The sequence below is a fragment of the Phycodurus eques genome, chromosome 22 (genome assembly GCF_024500275.1).
Source record: "Phycodurus eques isolate BA_2022a chromosome 22, UOR_Pequ_1.1, whole genome shotgun sequence".
NCBI lineage: Eukaryota > Metazoa > Chordata > Actinopteri > Syngnathiformes > Syngnathidae > Phycodurus > Phycodurus eques.
This window is the reverse complement of record NC_084546.1, coordinates 4,843,584-4,864,737: the sequence shown is the minus strand read 5'-3', so window position 1 is coordinate 4,864,737 and position 21,154 is coordinate 4,843,584. Positions and strand designations below refer to the sequence as shown.

Sequence of the window (21,154 nt, the reverse complement as noted above, 5' to 3'; positions counted from 1 at the left end):
AACTTTATTCGGTGCGAAACAAAAGCACGTGTAATGTTGGCAGGCGTGCCGACTCCCATTTAACGAGTTAAAATGTGATGGATTAATTCTGAACCCTATGGGTATGGTCGTTCCAAAATAAATGTATATAGAATTGGTATCTTACGGACACGATTCTTGTATTCATGTTGTCATTCGGAGTGTCGTTTTCCTTGCTGTCGGGGTTGTTCAGCCCTGGAGTAAAGACTCAACCAATCGGTTTTATCCCACTAAAACGATGGTTGAGTCAAAGTGAACTTTATTGCTAAATCATCACAAGAGCCATGACAAGGTATTTGTTGTAATTGCCCCTTCTCTTCCACGTCCCAAGGCTGTTTTCTCACTGCACCGATTTTGCTTTATTTGTATACTCCCATCATGTACCTCCACTTTTCTCAATGTGGCATCTCCCCATCCGGCTGTTTAGATTGTGTTGCGCCACGCCCTTTTTTTGCTCTGACGAATGCGCGTTTGCGTGGGACGGCTGGCTGGCATCAAACAGGCGATCCCTCAGCGTGACATTCCTGTTTGCTAGCTGACAAGCGGCGAAGCAAGCAAGATGTAACGGAGAATAAAGTTAAATGGAAAACACGCAGGGGGGTAAACACAGCCCGATTCAGCATAATATGAATGACTCATGAATATTTTATTGAAGCTCTTTGTATCTCCGGTAATATATACCCATAATAAGTCATGTAATATATATTCAATGCTTACGTCAGGATTGTGGCATTCAGAGCAGTGAATTGCAGTCTTTTGGACACCTCCTGCTTATTTGCAAATTTTGTCGTGGAGATTAGTCGCTGAGGAATGTCAGCCTCATGTAAAGGTACAAATCACACTCATAAATTACCCCTCCTATCTTTGTCTAAACTTGAAGTTTAGTAACACCCCCACGAGGTCTGCCAACGCGACGGATGTCGGTTACCTTTTATGGGTGAATGCCCCCGGTGAATTATTTGAATCCAATAATAATACATACCGTGTTAACATTATCATCTACTTAAATGACTACATGGCTTCAACTGTTTTTAATTCCCTTTCTTGGATTACACTTCTGCAAAAATACTTTTTTTGTATTAGTCAACATATGGTTTTGTATGACTCAAATCCCTTCAGACTTGCTATTGTGTAATTTATTTTTGGAAACCCTCTCAACTGTCTTGAGCACTGCCAGAAACCCGATGTGCGTGTCTGGCCTGCTTTCCTCCCCCTTTTTGTTATGCTATCCACAAGGCTCCACGCATAAAGTCATTCACTGGCCGAATGATAGCAAATAATTTTACACACGGTTCATAAAGAAAAATGTCACTAATGACGCAATGTATTGTTATTTATGTGACGTATCGATATATTTCCTCAGTGTCACCGTCGAGCTGAATCTCCCTCTGATCCTCATTATCTATTGTTTTGCGATTGATTATTCATTTTTGGCGTGGCATGTAAGCTTCGACGCTTCCAGCCACAGCTTGTGTGCGCGCACACTACAAGTTAAATAGAAAGTAATGAATAGTTATAAAAGTTTCGGTCTTGGGGTGTGTGCGGGCATTCAACTTGCCAGCCTGTCATTAACTTGACATCTCAGGAAAAACTAATCACCGTAAAGGTATTCATGACCATTTCAAAGGATTGTGTGTGTTATTCGGAAGATTGGCCACTTGAATTCCTCTTGTATTTATTCCTAGTGGGTGTGATAAACGAAAAAGCGGTGTGTATATTTTATTACTCGGGGAAGGGGGGGAAGCAGCTTTTTTAATGGGCCAAAACGGAGGCGGTGTGAATTGAATTTGCGCAGCTAAATGATGTTTAATTAAGGAGCTGGTTCAAATCATTGGTCGGCCTGTCGTCCGTGCAGCCATCAATCACATGCGGTTTGCACGCCGGTCCATAAAGTCATCCATCAAGGTGCCGCCGCGAGTCAGTGTTCTTCAATCAGCTTACTTAACTAAACCCAATTTAATGGCGCCGTGTTGCACTGAAAGCAACGCTGGCCACAGTAGCAGAACAATGGATTATTCACCGCTTGCAGTATTTACGGGTTGGTCTGTTTGAATGGAAGTGACAAAGTTGTGATTTTTGTTTTGTTGTTTATTTTTTTGTTTGTTGTTAAGGAAACGTGCAGACTTTAAAAGTGGAGGTGTATCTGTCAGGTTATTGGGTTGAATCCCACCTGGGGATGAGAATCTGGTGAAAATTGGGAATCCATTGAGTCCCAAGTACTGCAGTCGTGCCCTTGAGCAATGCAATGAAGTACAGGAAAAACAAATGGTGAACAACATGGTTATTTTTAATTCCGTCACTCCTTGACAATAGCCAACATTGTGTTGACAAATACACAGTGGATTCAATTGCATCTCAAATCATATTTCCCTATTAAAATGAATGGAAATGCCATCAATCAAAACAATGTCATGTTTTGTCATGAGGAAAAATAGTACTCTATATTTGACTTAAAAATGTACAGTCATGAGCTTATTAAATAGAATGGAAAGAATTCAGCAGTTTTTGTGACTTTTGCAAGAATTCAATGGATATCGTGTGTTTCTTGGCCACCTGGGGGCAGTATAATGCAGGATATGGGCATAGATGGAGACGGTCACATCTCAGTCAGCCGCAGTAATATTAGTTGTCGTTCGCAGAGAATATATGGCTGCGAGTATTGTTATATCAGTAGATGTCTTGCTGTGTTCAAATATTCGTTGCTCAAATGGTTAATACACCGCAACGCTGATGCTATTAGTTCGCCTGTTTATAGCGTTTTGCATTGTTTGTTAGCATTAAGCTAAACGGACTTTAACCAAGGCAAAGCTATGTGCTTGTTTCAAATACAGGTGTAATTTTCTGTTTGCTTTGACGATAAACTTCAACTGAGAGTGGCAAACGGCTTGAAGTATCTTTTTGGAAGAATTGTAGTCCTATCTCAAGACATCGCTGTAGGTACTTTTGCCTGTATAATGCTTGTAACTTGCATTAAACATTGGAAGCTCTGTGAATACTAACCATGATACTTGTTAAAAAACCAGCACCAGATTAGGTGTTTTGCCAAACACTTTTTTGTTTTGTTTTTGTTTTTTTGCCCGAGGCATTGACCACACACTGAACGACTAGCACGTCAATAGGAAAGAAACGACACATTTAATCACAAAATGATGGAACGCTGGCCTGAAGGCAGAAAGAGGTGAGATGTTTGTTTGTGTCCTTGTGCGAGTTCAGCTCTCGGGTCTCCTCATCGTGCGTCTTCATTGAGAGCGAAATAAAAGTTGTGGAACGATGCAATAGATTAAGACAAAGACATCATGCGCTCTGTTGAGTTTTTATTCTTGCTATTCCTCACAAAGATGTATGAATATTCCATATACTGCATTCTAAAAAGGATATCGAGCATTAGCTTGGATCTCTACCTTGAATTGGAATTGTTTGCGTTTGATGCAAAAGTTCACCTTTAGAGGTCTCGTCATAATAGGCCCTTTTTGTTGAAGCCGATAGCAGCTGGGTTCCTAAATATCCACTTGGATTCAACAGATTCCAATCAGACACTCAAGATTTGAAAATACAGGGAAATGAAAGTTGGAGGCATTTTGTACAGTTGTCAACTTCACCTTTGGACAGATGTGACGTGCTTTTGAATAAACCGACGCAAGCCGGTGTCCCGCATTTAGTATCCACGTGCGTTACATGCGCGGGTAAAACGAACACACATTTGTGACAATTTACCAGACGTGACGAGCTGCTACTGGGCTGCAGACAGCGAGTAGAGGGCTGCGCAAAAACGCGCACACCTGATGCAATCCCGAGAAACGGTGGCTTTCCCCCACACTGGCGTCTCTCATAAGGACAACCCTCATTTAGCCGTCTCCAGGCACTATTGCGTTTTCTTGCAAGAAGCCGATGATGCACTCGCTCCTCGCGCAGAGAAATTGTCATTGGGTGACATTACGGCGTGCGGACGGCATGCTCAAAGCGCAATGTTCGCATCGCGGCGCACGCACGGCTGGTGGGAACTTTAGCGCTAACAAACCGCTACAATTTGTTACTTTGACGGCTCGCTTTGTTTCTCGAGGTCAGATTAATTACTTGTCCAGTCAATTTTCTTACTGTGGCCTACTGTGCAATTGTGATGGTTTCCTTCATGTGTATGTCTGGATTATACTGCCCCAAAGGTGGCCATGGCGCTCACGCTAGAAGCAGAATGTCCATTTGAATTGAAGGAAAACATTTTTTATTTCCTTATTCTATTTGAATGATGTCATTAATATAGGCTTTTATAAAGCACAATCTTATAGTATGCTATTTTTCTTATGAGCAAAATACATTACAAACAGCGAAGTTTTGGGTTCAGTTTTAACGCGTTTGTCGCTAGAAGCGGACCCGATTGGTACAGTGGCCGAAGCCGTTGACGAAATCCATTGCGACTCCCGTTACGCTCCCCTCTTACATACTTGTGTTCCCGTCCAATGCTGCTGATGACATTCTATAATCTGTGATGAGTTTGGAAAGCCAAACCTTTGGGCGATCGTCATTGCAGCCAACAGGGAGCAAGTGTGTTGCTCTGGAGATGGAAAGCTGCGCTGTCCAAGATAATGACAGCCATGTTTTGTGCGTCTAAGTCACCAAATGAATGCCTCGTTCGGTGTTATTTATGGACTATTAGGGTAATTGGCTTTTGGATTACGTCACGTCGCTCGGCAGCCAGCTCGAGGACCTTTTGATGATTTGTCGAACGGTGTTTTGGAACGCTTTGTTTCCAGACCCAATTACAGTTCTGCCGTCTCTTTTATTCAGAACAAATGAGCCACTCGCTACAGTACGGATGTATGCTTCTCAATTGCTGTGTCGCGGATTACGATCCTGAACAATATTACGCTCTGCCCGCTTGACTCGCGACGATAAACGCGGGCGGCTAATGCGGCTATGTGAGGCCGTCGTGACAAAAGGCCGTATGGCTTCTTGTTGGAAATGTTTGTTGCCAGTGTACATTCTGAAAAGGGGAGCAGTAAGTGGTAAACATTGCTCTAAAATAACATCGATAGGCAGTGGCGGTCGTCTCCTACAGAGGGTTCTTCCACAACGGGGCCGCACATTATGCGCATGCCAGAAAGCGCCACCGTCATTGCTGCGACGTGTTCTTTAGTCTGTTTTCAACTGACTTCAAAAGCAAAGAGGAAGATGATGGAAGGGAAAAAATTGGGGAGGAATCCAAATGAAATGGAACCTTTTAGCAATTTCCTGGGAAGTTTGGCCATCCGTGTTTGGCCGCTTTAAGAGAACATTATCAGAATCCCCTTGAGCGATGCACTTAACTCGAGAACCATCCCTGGGGAGGCTTCTTAGTGACGCAAACGGAGGTTACGCAAGGCGTCCTTTTCCTTTTGTTGACGTACTATATCCCCTAAAATGCTCAGGCTCATGCAATGTGCAAAAGGCGTGTTTTATGGCTTCAAACCACCTGTAGCTTTATTTTTTTTTATTACCCTCCATACAATGACATGCATACAAACCACCTAGAAGCCAGAGAAAACTGGCAACCGGATTCCGTTTTCTGGACCCCATTAATGCCTCGTAGACGCTCTTATTGATCGAAGGGCCTCTGCTATTGTTAATGCATTTCTGTTCAGATGACTTTTGATTTTGTTTCCCGAGGTGGCTACTTGCTAAAAAGAAAAAAAAAATAGGCTGTGAGGAGAACAGGGTTGAAGAGCACAGTGGAGGAGAGAGAGGATTGCCATTGTAGCCTGAAATTGGTGGTAAAGTTAAATGTAATAGAAATGAGAGCTGTATTGAATTGGAATGGTGTTTAAATTTGTTTCTGGTGTTATGGTGACCTCAGGGAACTACATTAAAACTACATACAGTGGTGACTTGTGATGAATTGAAATCCCATTAATCCGTTCCAGCCAAAAAAAATCACTAATTGTGTGTTTTAATAAGAAAAATAGGCCTTTATAATATTGGACTTGGATATTGGACTTTATATATAAAAAGACAACATACAGTAAAGACGTTTGAATAGAACGTAAAGTGACAATTTGCGCTCTTCAATTCAATGGACATTGTGCAGCTCCTGGTGCGTGCACCTTGGCCAGCTGGGGGCAGTATAATGCAGACACACGAAAGGTTTGACAACTGACTGTAAGTTGCAGTGATATTGGTCATTTGTTGCAAAAGATAAAGAATATATGCCAAGGAGTATTATATTGTCTGTCCACGTGTTGATGCACCCGCACAGTTTGTGTTGAAATATCTGTTGCTTAAAGGGTTATAAAACCGCAGCACCGATGTTAGCCCGTTTAGCATTGTGTGTTAGCATTGAGCTAAAGGGGATTTACTGAGGCAAAGCTATGCGGTTTTTGAAGTACACCATGTCATTTTGTTTAGTTTCACAGTAAGCTTTAACTGGAAGTGGCATTAAGTCCTCTTTTTCAAGCTTCGTTGACTAGCTGCCAAACTGCTGCTTATGAAGTGAAGTTGAGTTCACTGCCACCATACAGTGCCCTTATCTCATATTTTTGCTCATAAGTCAAAGCAAAAATAAAATGGTCCGGAAAAACCAGCAAGTCGGGGGCACCGCTGGATTGAAGCTCGCGTTTAAATGCAAATACTGCATGCATTTAGTATTTTTTGCTCCTTGCTGTGCTTAATAACTGCAATCCTAAAATAGTGACGCGGGTTAAGAGGTATTCCTACATAAGAGTACTTCAACAGCCACACTGCCATAGAAACCGTGTAAATGTCTAAGGACTTTACATACTGCACATCATGGACTGCGGTCAAATGACTGCGATACAAACGGTTGTCGAGGGAAGGGGTTCAAAACGCAGCCACGCATTTGCGTCCCGGTCTCGTCCTCGTACAAGGAAAGGCCATTCAGAGAGCATCTCGGCGTGTTCTTTCACCTGCGCTCGGGGCGTGAATGGACCGAGGGGGGGGTGCTGCTTCATTAAAGGACACTTTTTCGCTATTCCTCACTGCTATTTTTCTTTCCATAGGCCTTATTCGTAATTTAACACGGCCTACCGCCCTCTGGTTTGGAGTCGATTGTGTTGTTTTTCTTGCCGCGATCATGCAAAATGTTTCCGTTTTCGACTCAGGTTTGGAGAAGGTGGGCCGCGACTCCAGCTACGAGCAGGAGGGCAAGGTGCAGTTCGTGATGGACGCCGTGTACGCCATGGCCCACGCGCTGCACCACACGCACCGCAAGCTGTGCCACGGCTACCCGGGCCTGTGCCCGCGCATGGCGAACGGCATCGACGGCAAGGAGCTGCTCGGCCACATCCGCGCAGTCAACTTCAACGGTGAGCGGCACAGCCACGCTGTCACTTTGTTACTCGCAAACAAACAAACACTGCGCTATTTGTGTTCTGTTGGTTATACTGAATGTTACATCAATGCTGGTTTCCTCAGCCCTTCTATGGCATTTTGCTTTGTGCGTTAGCACTAAGCTAGTGGACTTAAAGGCCAATTTTTGTGGCGGTTTGAAATGCACGTCATTTTTTGTTTAACAGGAAACTTAAGTCGGGTCACTCGTATCTCAGAGGCACCACTTTAAATAGAACGCTCTCCCTAGGGTATTTGTTTGTCGGTCACACCATTAGGTACGCCTACCGATCGTCATAACAAAAAGAAAACTTGTTTTGTTGACGGTAGAACTGCACAGCCTCAAACTGAGAGCCGTTTGTTCGATTTTGATCAACTCTGTTCCACGACGGGCAAAACATGAGCACCTTTTAAATAAACGGTTTACGGCCCACGATAGCGGCCGGTGTGTCGTGTGCATATATTATCTAATAATGAGAATCCATTCATCCCTGTAGAATATCTGTCATTCTAAAGCATTTCTCCTGTCGTCTTTATTGCAGGCAGTTGATTGAAATAAATGCATGTCATGCAATTAGAAATATAACAGGATTCGCGGCAGTTCATTTGTTTGACTGCAGCCGCTTTATAATTGCACCAAGAATGTCATTCTAAATGGCTAACACAATGTGCGTCTAATAGAAACATATATGGCCAATGTCTGGACGAATAATGAGGAATAAGTGAGTTCTCACAAGTGTACTCATCCCAAGTTGTGTAATTATGTGAAAACCTATTGAAGAATAAAATGAACTGAAATGACTGACATCAATGCCTTCAATTTGGTCCAATGCAGGTGCCCATTTCAGTCCTTCATTTCCCCCTTGTGACTTCTCCCCCCTCCTCCCAATTTTAATTGGGCTCCCTCATTTTGTCCTAAATATCGGACGCTATATATTTTTGAATGTTTCCTTAGCCCCCCCCCCCCCCCCCCCCACACACACACACACCCGATGGTTCTCGGTCTGCCAACTTTTCATTTCCTTTCCTGTGTCCCTAATGCAATGTGTGGCTGTGGGTAGATGGCCTCTGATTAGTTAACAAGACACGAATGAGAGCAATTCATATGAGGAGGATTTACCAAAAAAAGCGCTTCCTGGAAACGTGCACGCAAAGGAGCGCGTTTGGATTCTGCCGCTGTCTATCGACGGCCTTGATCTGCACTCTTGCGCTCCGAAGGGTATTTTTGAGTTATTGCCAGCTTAGAGGAGAGCCAGATCCTCCCTTAACCCCTTTGAATGGCTTAGCTCAGGTTAGCACAACACGCTGCCGATGTCCCCGGCACCGTGTCGAGGCAGAATAACCCAATCGACCGGGAGACGACAGAGCTAGCGAGCGGAGCAGAGAGTCGGTTTTCGCGAGTCGCCGACGGCGTCGCGCCGCCACGATGGCGGAATGTTTTGATCTCACCGCAAGATGTATAAATCACGTGACCGTCATAAGTGTAAATAAGTCATCACGCACTTCCCGACGAGGCGAAAGCGGGAGGACGTCCGTCACGTTGAATCTTCACACCGAAAGCCGTTTGAGCGTCGATTTCATATTCTTGATATCCAGCTTCATGTCCATGCACTAGTATCCTCCTTTTTACTTCCTTCTTCACTAGTATGGAAATTCAGGCTGACCTAGTATGCAATTAAACCTTACCAGTGAACTACCGTGCTGCTCTAGTAACCCTCCTGGAATAGCTTTAAAATACCCACTCATAGTTTTGCCTCACTAGTAACAAACATGAAGTTGACGTTCTCGTACGCCAAAGTTGTCCTCCTAGTGTGTATAAATGTCATACAGTAGTGGAAGGCATTGTTCTTCTCGTGCCCCTTTGTCATTCTACTCTTAATATCCAGTTTAAGACCCACTATTTGTCATCTCTGTGAAGAAAATTCAGCGCACGAGTAGAAAGACTGTTTGTTACTGTTTTTCTGTTACTTGTGACACCTTTGGCCTACTAGTAATCAATTAAAGTACTCTGCTGCAAAACTACAAGGCACGTGTTACAGACTAGCAGCCTCCTGGACCCTACTAGTTGCACCAAAATGCCACTCGTAGTTTTGCTTCACTAGTAACATAGTAGTTGTCCTACTAGTATGCCAGTTGTCCAGTGTGGGGAAAATGTTATAGGTCTTAGTAGAATGTTTGTCTTGATGGGAACCTTTTTCCCCACTACTAGCGCCCCTTTTGCACTACTAATTAAACCCTACTTGTAAACTACTGTGCTGCGCTAGTAAAGCTACTTGTGCCAACTAGTAGGCATGTGTAATGCACAGTCATTCCGCTAGTGCGCTGAATTGTCTTACGAGAGGACAATTTTGGCATAGCCTACTAGCGGTACTACTATGTTACTAGTGAGGCAAAACCGCGCGCGGTTTTGCCTCAATCGTAACGTAGTTGTCCAACTTGTAAAATGTCTTAGAAGTGGAGAAAATGTTGCTCGTATACACAGTTGCTCCAATAGTACGCGGTGCTGTCTTACTAGTGAGGATAAAGAGTGTACTAGTACATGGACTCACTGGATAGCAAAGATATCAAATTCAAATAAATGAAATGAAATTGCTTTCGATCCATCAGCGACGACTGTGTTTAAAATGTAACGTTTGTCCGTCAGGCAGCTTCAGACGCTGCGGTCCCTTCCCCGCCTGTCATACCGCAGCACACATTCGCCCCCTTCCAGTTACCATGGCGACGGCTCGCCCGTGTTAGTTAGCTGTTAAATGTTACTTATCCTCGGTAAAAGTGCCCGACAAAGAGAGTGCGCTACACCACGAGAGGGAAGCCAAATGAGACAGAAGATGCGATTCTCCTCGAAGCGAATGGGAAGCACCGTCCCGATAATTCAATCAGCTGGCGAGACGCAGACGATCGCGTTCCGCGGGGGTACGAAACGATTCCACGGAGCCGGCCCGCTCACAAATTGCGCGTCGCCGTCGTCGGGCTTTTCGTATGCAACTCGACGACAAACGGGTGCAGGGCTACTGGATTCTTCTTCTAATTGTACTACTCATAGCAACCCCTTGATACTGTGGCAGATATTCTCCCGAGTACAACTCGATGCCGATGATGCTACGACGTCGTCGTCACACACCGGTATATCGTTAGCCTAATAGCGTACTTGCCCGAGTCATTTTTTTCAATTTCTTGTTGCATGAATAAAAAATGCACCTGAAAGAGAGAGAACTGGTACCGCAACAGCACGTCTGCGATCTGCCGTCGCAAATTAGAACGTATTGTACCGAAAACGCATCATAAGCGCATTCGTACACAGGCTGACGATGGGCACAACTCACGTCAGCCACTCAACACGCAGACCGGCTCGCTGATTAACGGAGAGCTGACTCTCCACTCTAAGTCGCTGACAACCACGTCACTCACCAGAACAGGCCTCGCCTTTCAAAGGCATACACACTTAAAATCACGGACAGTAAGTGAAGATGGAGACCCAAAATCAATCTTTATCAAAATACTAACAATAACGGTCTATTCTAAAAATATTCGATAGCCGCAACTCTAAAAACGACTCTGGCAATTATGCTATTAGGCTAATGCTATGAAATACTTTGCTTAAACAACCTCACATGTAGATGAAGTTTGAATTGACATTGGTCTGTCTTTGTTCCGAGCACATTTCTCAGAGCCTTTCAAAACGAAGACCTCGCGTCTGTCCTCAAAATCCTCGCCGTCCTTCGCTTGCGTCCTTATTTTTCTGCCTCGCTTATCTCCCTACTTATTCTGTCACGCTTCTGTTTGCTTCACCAAACCGCCGCTGACTCACCAGTTAATGTTTGCACATGGATGACGCACCCCTAAACAAGCAATACCAATGAATACTTACCCTTTGCGTCCACAAGAGAAAGCAAGGCCTAACTTCGCTCTACACATGCCACCATCGTGACCTACGTTTGAAATACAGTGGCCTAGATGATGTAAATATTTTCACTAAAACTGCCATGGCACGAAGTTGAAGTGACCTGCCAAGGTTAATTCAGATGCACACTTAGGAGAAAATGTACCACCAGGGTCAGCGTCGATAAACATTTAGAATTTGGATGAAATTTGGGCCGGCTATTTGTTGTTCCGCTCAAGCGAGTGTAAGACGAGAGAAGGTTTCTTCGCAGTCCGCCAGGGGAGACGAGGCGGACCCCGACACGGGAAGCAGCTCGCGCTAATTAGAGCGGCTTGACTTTGAGGGGGTGAACTCCGTACCCGGCAGCGTGTAACCTGGCACGAGCGCCGGGGAGGGAGGGGGTCGCGGAGGCCGAGCGACGACGAAGGACTTCAACCGGCTGGCCGGCGACGAAGCGCGCCTACTCGTAATGACCGGAGTTGAGCGCAGAGCACCGTAAAGGTGGAATTTACGTGCTAACAGATGACGAACTCGCCCGGGACCTAATGATCTCGGGGAGCAAGAGCGAGCCGAAAGGAGCGTCGCGACCTGACCTCGCGAAGAGGCGTGAGAAATAAAAACCCACGGCCATAACGTGGCTGAGATGGCGAGGAGAGGAGAGGTGACGGACAGCCTGTTAAGACAAATGTCTTATTTTTTACCGGTCGATGACAACTTCAGACGGGGACAGGATCCGGTAAAAGGTCTAACCTGAGATGACCCTCGGAAGTAGCGAGCGTGTTGTCGGGACTTTGCCGGGGCGGGTCGACTTTGAGAAGCGGCAAACTTTAAGAAACAATAGTACAGAGGAGCTCGGTTTTAAATCCCCGAGGTCGTCGGCCGTACGGAAGACCGAGAGGGTGAAACGAGCGCCGCGTGCGTCACAATATCTAAAGTTGGGGAGCTGAACCATTTGGGAAGAATAATGGAGAATGTGATATTTTGAAAGCTGAGTAATAAGTCTGTTTGTCTGTCTTGTTGCCACAACTGTATCCAGTTGAAGCTGTATTAAGCCAGAACCGTTAGCATACATGAAATACTAGTGTACACTCTACTAAAGAAGCGCTACCTCGCAACGAAATCATTACTGAGCGAACAAGATGATGCGTTTCGTTTCTTCAGTGACTCCTTTCCCATTGTCTCACACGGCTGCGGCGGCACTGGGGTGGCGTTGCGAAAATATTTGCCGCAAAGGCATGACATGATGAGCACTGGACATCACAGTGCATCTCTACTAACTGTGATGTGAATGTAAATCCCAGGGCTGACATCGTAGCATAGATGAAATCTACCTTGGGGTTATTGTTCTATACTACGTCTCACGATCCATCGCAGTCCCTATAGATCAGTTAATTCCATCCCCGCCCGGCTGTGAAAACGAACACGGCGGGCACAAAACAAAATGCTCTTCTTACTCGTCGCAGAGCAAACTAAAAGACAGCCCGACACGCAACGTGTAACTTGCACTGTTACGGGGGAACAACAAACAACACTACGTAATTCCTAACACCGTTTTCCAAAATGCCGCGAGGCAGGCGGGGAAGTGGCGCTTTAACTCCAGCTGCAGCATGCCAAGTCGCATTTGTATGTCGTCGTAGTATGAGACTCTTTGCTTAAACAACCTCACGTGTAGACGAACTTTGAATTCGTACCCATGTTTTACTTAATTGTTTGGCATCACTTTGTTGCGTAAGGTCCCCGTTCGTTTTACAGCATGACAAACTCAATAGATGCGAAAGCGAGCGACCCTCCACCTTTCAAGCCACCGCAGATGGAAACGGTTGAGTCAACCCACTCGTTTAGCTAAAGTCACGGAAATGTTAAACCGTTCTTTGGCGTCATTGAATTGTGCTCCTGATTCATTAGCCTCTGAGTGCATGTCATTTTATTAAAAATGACTGCCTCAGACTTGACATTTAATCCCCCACTTATTACCTGCCGCTCTTGCAACAAGCAGCAGGTAATACGTTACTCGGGTTTATTGACATAACGTGTTTTTTTAATTTATTTTTTTACACTCCGCCTCAGCCGCCGGAGAAGCGGCGAATGCATGGCTACGCCACGTGTTGAAGGTTTAGCGTTTGAGTTTTTCACGTTTGGGGGTTACGGAGGTGAAGGCAGTTAAGAGGCCTTGAAAAAGGGTCGATGTGAAGTTTTCACCAATTTGTGCCTTGAGAGAGATTAGATGCAGCCCAGGAAACAACCTGCTCAGCATCTGGCGGCGTTGTCGTCACAACGCCGAATGGATCCCTGTACAGTCGAAAGTTTGGAAAGGAGCCTAGTTTTCCTGATGATCTTTGGGCAAGATTAGCAGCCAAGAAAATGTTGGCGCAGTGAAGAAAATGCTTAAATATTCCGAAGCGCGCAAGGATAAGAGGGAAGATCGGTAGAAAAGACGCGCGAACGAACGTTGGGTCCTGCCTAAACGCACGTACAGTGATGTCCTGATATATAAATGTCATTTGTAGCGTAACCAAGCTCGTAAGTCAAAGCCCACATCTCAAATCATCTTTCACCCTCGAAGTTAACAGAATATTACAGTATTTATATTGTCGATCTACATGTGTCAACTTCAGCTGGGAGTGGCAATAAACACTTTGGTTTCCCTGTCCTTGCTGCGTCAACTCACTGGTATTGACCATTACTTAGCTATTATGAACATCTTGAAATAAAGAAGGTAAATCAGCAGATATGATTAAAGATGTCTTGATTTTTGGTAAGATAGCTGTACGTCGTTGGACGTGGAGAGGTACAAACCCTTTTTGTCCTATAATTAGCCTTACAGTGTACGATAGCATGGATTGCACCTCGAGTGCGTTCAATGATAGTCCCTTCCATGAAGCGAAGCGCATGAATTCTCCTCAAGTTGTTGCTCTTATTGTTTTTCTTTCAGACAAACGGTCGACCAAACGGGCCTTTATTTAAAACCACACAGGCTTTATAACAAAGGGGATGGGGTTTGAAAGTGTCTGCTGTGGGGAGAAACAGAGCGGAGAGACGACGGGTATGTTTTTTTTTTTTTTTTGGGCGGGGGAGTAGAAAGGGAGCGACGCGACGAACCAAGACTAAAAGTTAAGGCGAACCAGACGGGAATAGAAGTACATGAAGAGCAGATGCAGCTGCTGCGCAAGGAAGGAAGGAAGGAAAGAAGGGCCTGGCTTTAAGACGGCGAACAGACTGCAAAAATGTCCATTTGTAAAGGGCACATTTTTTTTATAGTAGAGCTGCAATTGCGCAGATGTTTCGCTTTCCACCTCAGCCGGAGACAAAATAATTGTTTCCAGAATAAGTGTGCGTCACTTAGTCGGTCAATACTTCCCTCTTCTGTCCTGTCCAACGAACCCAACGATAGCTGTATTCATTAGGAGAGCTCGGGCCGCCATCCCTTAAACTGAAATATAAATGAAGTTACGGGAAGTCATCCGGTACAAGCTTTCCGACATAACGGCTCGACGCTCCCAGCCGCTATTTCAATTTGCACCAATTCCCGCTGCTTTTAAAACCACGCTTATTTACATCCACCCACACAATCAGTGAAGACTGAATGATGGTCTCCAGCTCAAGGTAAAAAGGAAAAGAAAAAAAGGAAAAGAATTCTCCACTTGCATCAGTTTAAAAGATGTAAAATAGAAAGTAAGCTGAAGATGGTACATTTATCTGACATATTTTCCACCTTCACTGATGTCTTGGGATGCCTGGAATCAGACCAAAGTGGCTCCGAAGCGAACGCACCCACGGTCGAAGTTCTTTTAAAGCGTCGCTGAATTGTTTTCCTTTTTATGCATCGTCTGCTGCGTCCCACCATATCAATGACTTATAGGCGCCGGGTTTTATTTCCATAATGCAACGCTTCCTTCACATGTACACGGTAATTGGATTTTCTCTTGCGCTCCGTCCGTGTCCGCCATCCGATTGGATTGTCTCCATTAAAAAAAAATACCGAAGGAAAAAAGGACAGCTGAAACGGAACAAAAGGAGAAATAGCTTATTGGCGCCTAGCAAAGCGAAGACATAAATGTACCGGTGCGTGCGTTTATTCACTCTTGAGCTCATATGCAGTTTCTATTGTAGACGGAACATAACACTTATTATAGAACATATCAGTTAAATATAAATGTGCATTAATCCTGCATGTGGAAGAAGCGCTTTATCGATAACGCCATAAAAATGTTATCACGAGGCTTCCGGTGGTTTTTCAGTGAACACCAAATGTGCAATATAGCATAGTTACCATGACAACCCTGTTTAAATGCGGAGCGCAGCCTACTCCTCTCAGGTGCGCATCGAGTGATTTTATTTTTTTGCAGGCTAATTGCCATCACCTACTGTTTCCCCCCTCTCAGGAAGCGCCGGCACTCCGGTGGTTTTCAACGAGAACGGAGACGCGCCGGGAAGGTACGATATTTTCCAGTACCAGATCACCAACAGATCCACCGCCGAGTACAGAGTCATCGGCTCCTGGACCAATAAACTGCACCTCAAGGTGGGACGACGCATGATTTTCAAAGCACATATCGCAGTGAAAACAGATGAAGGCGAACTCGCAGACTGTTTGGAAGTCCACACAGGACTTCATTAAAAGAAACAAACAAACCAAAAAAAAAGACAGATGGGAAGAGTAATGGGCAATAAATGCTTTCTGCTTGATGGATGGCTGGCTGAGTGTGATTGAACATATGTTTTGTTTTTGTCTATAAAACTGGTTGGGGTGATGCGATGCGGTGAAAATGGTCGACAGAATAGCTGATATACAGAGGATATAAAAAGTGGACGCACCCTTGTTGAAATGGCAGGTTTCCGTGATATGTACGAAATGAGACCATGATAATTCATTTCCAAACATTTTGGAGATGGGACGTAAAGTTAACTGAATCGTTTGCACGAGCGCGCGCATCCTACTCTAACTCGGTTGTGGCTGTGTCCAGAATTTACCGATCACATTGAAACTCGCCAGCATGTCTAATGAACCCCAAATAAATGCCGGCTAATCTGTAGTGGGTTTTTGTAATGGACAATTTTTGTTCCTTCTAGTAGAAGCCTGAAAGTTTAGTGCTAACACTGCCGTTTGGAACTGTTCATAATTCTCTCCGCTTTGACGAAGGCCCAGTTCCAGCTGAAGAAAACAAGACAAGGTTTAACCTTTGCTTCATCGCACCGTAACACGTTTGGGAGCTTTTAAGGTCCGATGAAACCAAGGTTGAAATTGAGTTAGTTATTTTTTTTTAGCTAGAACTGGGGTGTTCTTCAACAAGGTGGAGAGAATTGTGAACAGTTCTAAATCACACTCAGCATTAAAACCTTGCGGCTTTTACTAGAAAGCAAAAAAAGGTCAGGAAAAGACGACTAGAACATCTTAAATTCCTTTTGAGGTCATCAGAGGCACCTGAAATGGCGGCAGATGTGCGCCGACTCCCATTTAACATGAGTTTGAAGGTGATTGGTAGATTCTGAATACAGCCACTTCCCAGTTACGAAGTGTGCGCACACTTGTCCAACCGCATTGTTTCAGATATTTTGACTTCCTCTCAGATTTGATCCCAAAAAATCATTGGAGTTGTACAGGTCAGATTAACAGTGGAAAAAGTTTAGAAATGATGACAAAAACCTGTCATTTGAATTGGGGTGTGTAGACTTCATATCCAATGTAAAACGACTGCACCTTCATTGGCAGTAACGTGTCTGGAACCTGTAGGCTGTTTAAAAAAAGAAGCAAGTCAATTTATTTTGGGTTACTCTGACAAAGATTGGTGAGCGAACGAATAAGGGATGAATCGGATAAGGGAAATGTAGTCGGTCGGAAGCGACGATGCGGCGCGAGATGTTTCCGAAAGTTTCCAGACCACGCTTATTTGCACTCCCGCTCACGCGCAGACATACGAGGATGTGAAGTAATTATTTTCCCTGACAGTTATATTTGCATCTCCAGAGCAAAGTGCCGAGCTGTGGATGAGAAACGTACTGGAATTCTCATTTCAGCTTTTCCACTGGTCATTTAGATGCGTGATTGTATTTTATTTTGTACATTTTTTTTTTAAACCGCTCAATTGCGTCGGAAGCAGCGGTTTCCAAACTGGGGTCAGAGAGCTGTAGCTTGGGAGAAGTGAAAGTAATTAGCAATGAATTATTAAAATATCCACACATGGGGACTGGTGTGCCAATGAAAAGAACGTAATCAATTCCTACCTACTTTAGCTTTGGGTAACAAAGGGTTTATTATTATGACAGGAATATATTTATTTGAAATATAGGTGTGTGTGCCCCCCCCCCCCCCCGAGAAAAAGTCCTTTCCAGATTGAGTGGAATATTGTGAGGCAAAAATGGTATTGTTGAAGTGGTTAAAACACAGCTTTATCTGGAACAATGCAAACTCTGGAATCTCTGTCTCGATAAATACGATATTCCTTAGTTTAGTGGTTCTCGAAGTGTCGTACGACTGCCAATAGTGATACGTGGGCTCCCTCTAGCGGTAGCTAAAAGAATCACTGAATTCAAGGTCGAAACGGCGAACAACAAAGTTGGCTTATTTATTTTGAATCACTGCATTTGATTACAGTTCAGTTGTAGTTAACTTGCATGCACAATTCTGTTGCATTTAATGTTTTCCTTTTTTTCATGTAACTTAAGGGAAATACATTCTAATTGAATCTATATTCATGTGGATTTGTAATTTTCCTACATCTAAGCGCAGCGTTAATGTTCAAATGGCAGTTATAGTGGCTTAGAATAATATGAAATATATCTTTTAGTAATAAAACATCTGCCTTGTTTTTTATTTTAATGGTGGTGCTTTGATAGCAAAGTATTTTGTGTCAACCGTTTGAGAACCGTAAGACTTATGAGACGTATTACGTATGAAAAGTCTTAATTGAAATGCGTATATGTCTACCTATCATGTTTTGCCATCATTTATTATTATCGCACATTGTTTTCGTGTGCATTCGGACTAAATTGTCGCGACGACGGGCCTTTTCCCCGCAGGTCAAGGCCATGCGCTGGAAGACCGGTGACCCATCGCTGCCGGCCTCGGTGTGCAGCCTCCCGTGCCGCGCCGGGGAGAGGAAGAAGGTGGTGAAGGGGGTACCCTGCTGCTGGCACTGCGAGCGTTGCGAGGGCTACCACTACCAGGTACGCGGGGGCGGGGGGGGGGGGGGGGGGGGGTGAACGTCTTCCTTCATTAAAGGTAGATTCACGAGACACGAGCAAGTTCGCGTGTTAGTTTGTCGGGGTACAGTCAAAGTACGAAGAAAATATCAAACATAACAGCAGCCGGGCTGGCAAAAGTCAATGAGGAGGATCGGCAGTCATTTCGCTAACGGGAGCGGCGGCAAGCGGTTCAATAATTACTGTAGATTTGGGACTTGAGCGGCGGAGGTCCTGTAGCCATGGCGCCGTGACAAAACACAAGCGCGTCACAATAAAGCAAGTGGAGAAAAACAACGCGCTCCACGCAGTTGGGGATTGGGAGTCGTTAACGCGGATGAATCGGCTTCCGCCGGACAGGTAGGATGTGAACCCGGAGAGGGCGGCGTCGGCGGCAATGTAGGTGGTTTCAAGCCGGGCGAGGGGATTATCGTCTCCCGTTTCCTCATTTTACGGTAAATACAAAATAATACAGCGCATCATATCGTACGCGGAGCCTGTACTACTACTTTTCACCCAAGTATCTGTACTTGTACCGAAGCGCGAATACTTTTGCCGTCTCCGCAGGCTTCAGAGTTGACGTGCGAGCTGTGTCCGTACGAGATGCGACCGGACGCCAACCGCACCGGCTGCGTGCCCATCCCCATCATCAAGCTGGAGTGGCACTCTCCGTGGGCAGCGGTCCCCGTCTTCCTCTCCATGCTGGGCATCGTCGCCACGTCGTTCGTCATCGTCACCTTCGTGCGCTACAACGACACGCCCATCGTGCGAGCGTCGGGCCGCGAGATGAGCTACGTGCTCTTAACGGGGATCTTCCTGTGCTACGCCATCACCTTCCCGATGATCGCCGCGCCGGACGTGGGCGTGTGCTCCTTCCGCAGGATCTTCCTGGGCTTGGGCATGTGCTTCAGCTACGCGGCGCTCCTCACCAAGACCAACAGGATACACCGCATCTTCGAGCAGGGGAAGAAGTCCGTAACCGCGCCCAGGTGAAGATCGACCCTCGCGAGTCGTCGCGGATGTAACCGCTACTTTGCGCGCACGGATGCGCCTTATTCACGAGACACGAACGAGCAGCTCTTCTTCCGGACGAACGCGAGTCCGACGCAGAGAGTCTGTAGCTCTCCGACGCATAAAACGGATTTCCGAGCCGTCCGTTTTACACACCGGGGATCTCGCGTCGGAGAGATTCCAACTCGCTGGAAATCGTTACGTTCGTACAAACTTGGCCATGCGCATCGGATAAGACTTCTTGAACAGCTGGACTGGAGTCTTTTATTCAGGAGAGCGACGATTAGATCAGTGTTGTTCTCCAAGGCACCCGTTTGTCTTTGGTGAAATTTCACGGTTAACCACCAAACCTAAATATTGTCATAAGTATAAATACTGAAATAAATGTCAATTTAGTCACAAACGTACTTACTCGTTGTGAAATGCGGGCTCGTGTAATTGAACGCGCAGCCGGTATATTTGCCGGGACGTGGTGATTTATTCTGTTGAATGAATGGCAACAGGCGGATACACAGCTTTATTGTACCGTTTGCCATCCAGCGGAAGAGCACGTAATTGTTCCGCCTGTTAGGGAACAGGTTCCGGTCTTTTCGGTTGGCCGAAAGGTTTTCCTCGTTCCCGAGTCAAAGGCCGTCATCGAAGGGATCCGTTTTGAAGAAGCGGATGGCGACAGAACCGCGCGGGATCCCGGGAGAATCCTTCCGGAAGCGTACGAAGGCGTGTCGGACGACAGGAGAACGACTCGGAAGGGGAAAAGTTGATTTGCGGTGGGGATTTCCAGGGAGCTCTCCGTTTCCATTTGAAGGTTACCGACCAAAGCGCGATCTAGTTTGCCCCGCGGTGTAATAAGCGGTCACGTGGCTCACGAAGGGGCGCTCGGTTACCACGGTATCATTTTTTCATTTGATTGTTTCATATTCTCGGCTTTGAAACTTGAGTCAGGAAACAAACGTAACGCTCATCAATGGAGAAACAGGGATCTCCGCCTAATGGAATTGATTTGGCCGGCTTGTGAGGAAAAAAAGTAAGATGACATTCGGTTGCCGTGAAGGCGGGTGGATTAGTCTTTGGTCCTACACCGACGTCTGATAACCGTTAACCACTTCTGAAATGGTGAAAATGTTGTGTTTTTCACGCGCCTCCGCCTTAAAAAGGTTGTCTCATCGCAGGTTCATCTCTCCGGCCTCCCAGCTGGTCATTACTTTCAGCCTCATCTCGGTGCAGCTGCTGGGCGTGTTCGTGTGGTTCGCCGCGGACCCGCCGCACACGGTGGTGGACTACGGCGAGCAGCGCACCCAGGACCCCAGGGCGGCGCGCGGGGTCCTCAAGTGCGACATCTCGGACCTGTCGCTCATCTGCTCCCTGGGCTACTCCATCCTGCTGATGGTCACGTGCACGGTGTACGCCATCAAGACGCGCGGCGTTCCCGAGACCTTCAACGAGGCCAAGCCCATCGGCTTCACCATGTACACCACCTGTATCATCTGGCTGGCCTTCATACCCATCTTCTTTGGAACTTCGCAATCTGCAGAGAGGGTAAGCGTTTGACCGTAACGGAGCGGAGTTAATTTGTATAGCCCTTAATCCCAAAAGAGTCTGAAACGGCTTCACGGGCCCACAGTCGGTAAAACGGGCCAAAATCCAAATGTCAGGGGGGGTAAGGCAGGGCAAGAGGTCATTTGCATTGTTGCTGCGGTTTAACTCAATGTACCAGTGTACAAAATGTCTTAAGTTGATATTTAACTATTTCTA

At 45.7% G+C, this 21,154-nt stretch overlaps 1 protein-coding gene across 2 annotated transcripts in view; it reads left to right on the top strand.

Moving 5' to 3' along the window:
* grm8a (glutamate receptor, metabotropic 8a) overlaps window positions 1-21,154 on the top strand; it is a 124,018-nt gene that overhangs the window by 94,227 nt on the left and 8,637 nt on the right. For both annotated transcript variants that reach the window (XM_061667837.1, XM_061667836.1), the window contains exons 7-11: window positions 7,107-7,310; window positions 15,595-15,734; window positions 18,230-18,376; window positions 18,959-19,380; window positions 20,572-20,938. In XM_061667837.1, coding sequence (XP_061523821.1) covers window positions 7,107-7,310; window positions 15,595-15,734; window positions 18,230-18,376; window positions 18,959-19,380; window positions 20,572-20,938 — 1,280 coding nt within the window. The remainder of the gene's footprint in view (window positions 1-7,106; window positions 7,311-15,594; window positions 15,735-18,229; window positions 18,377-18,958; window positions 19,381-20,571; window positions 20,939-21,154) is intronic.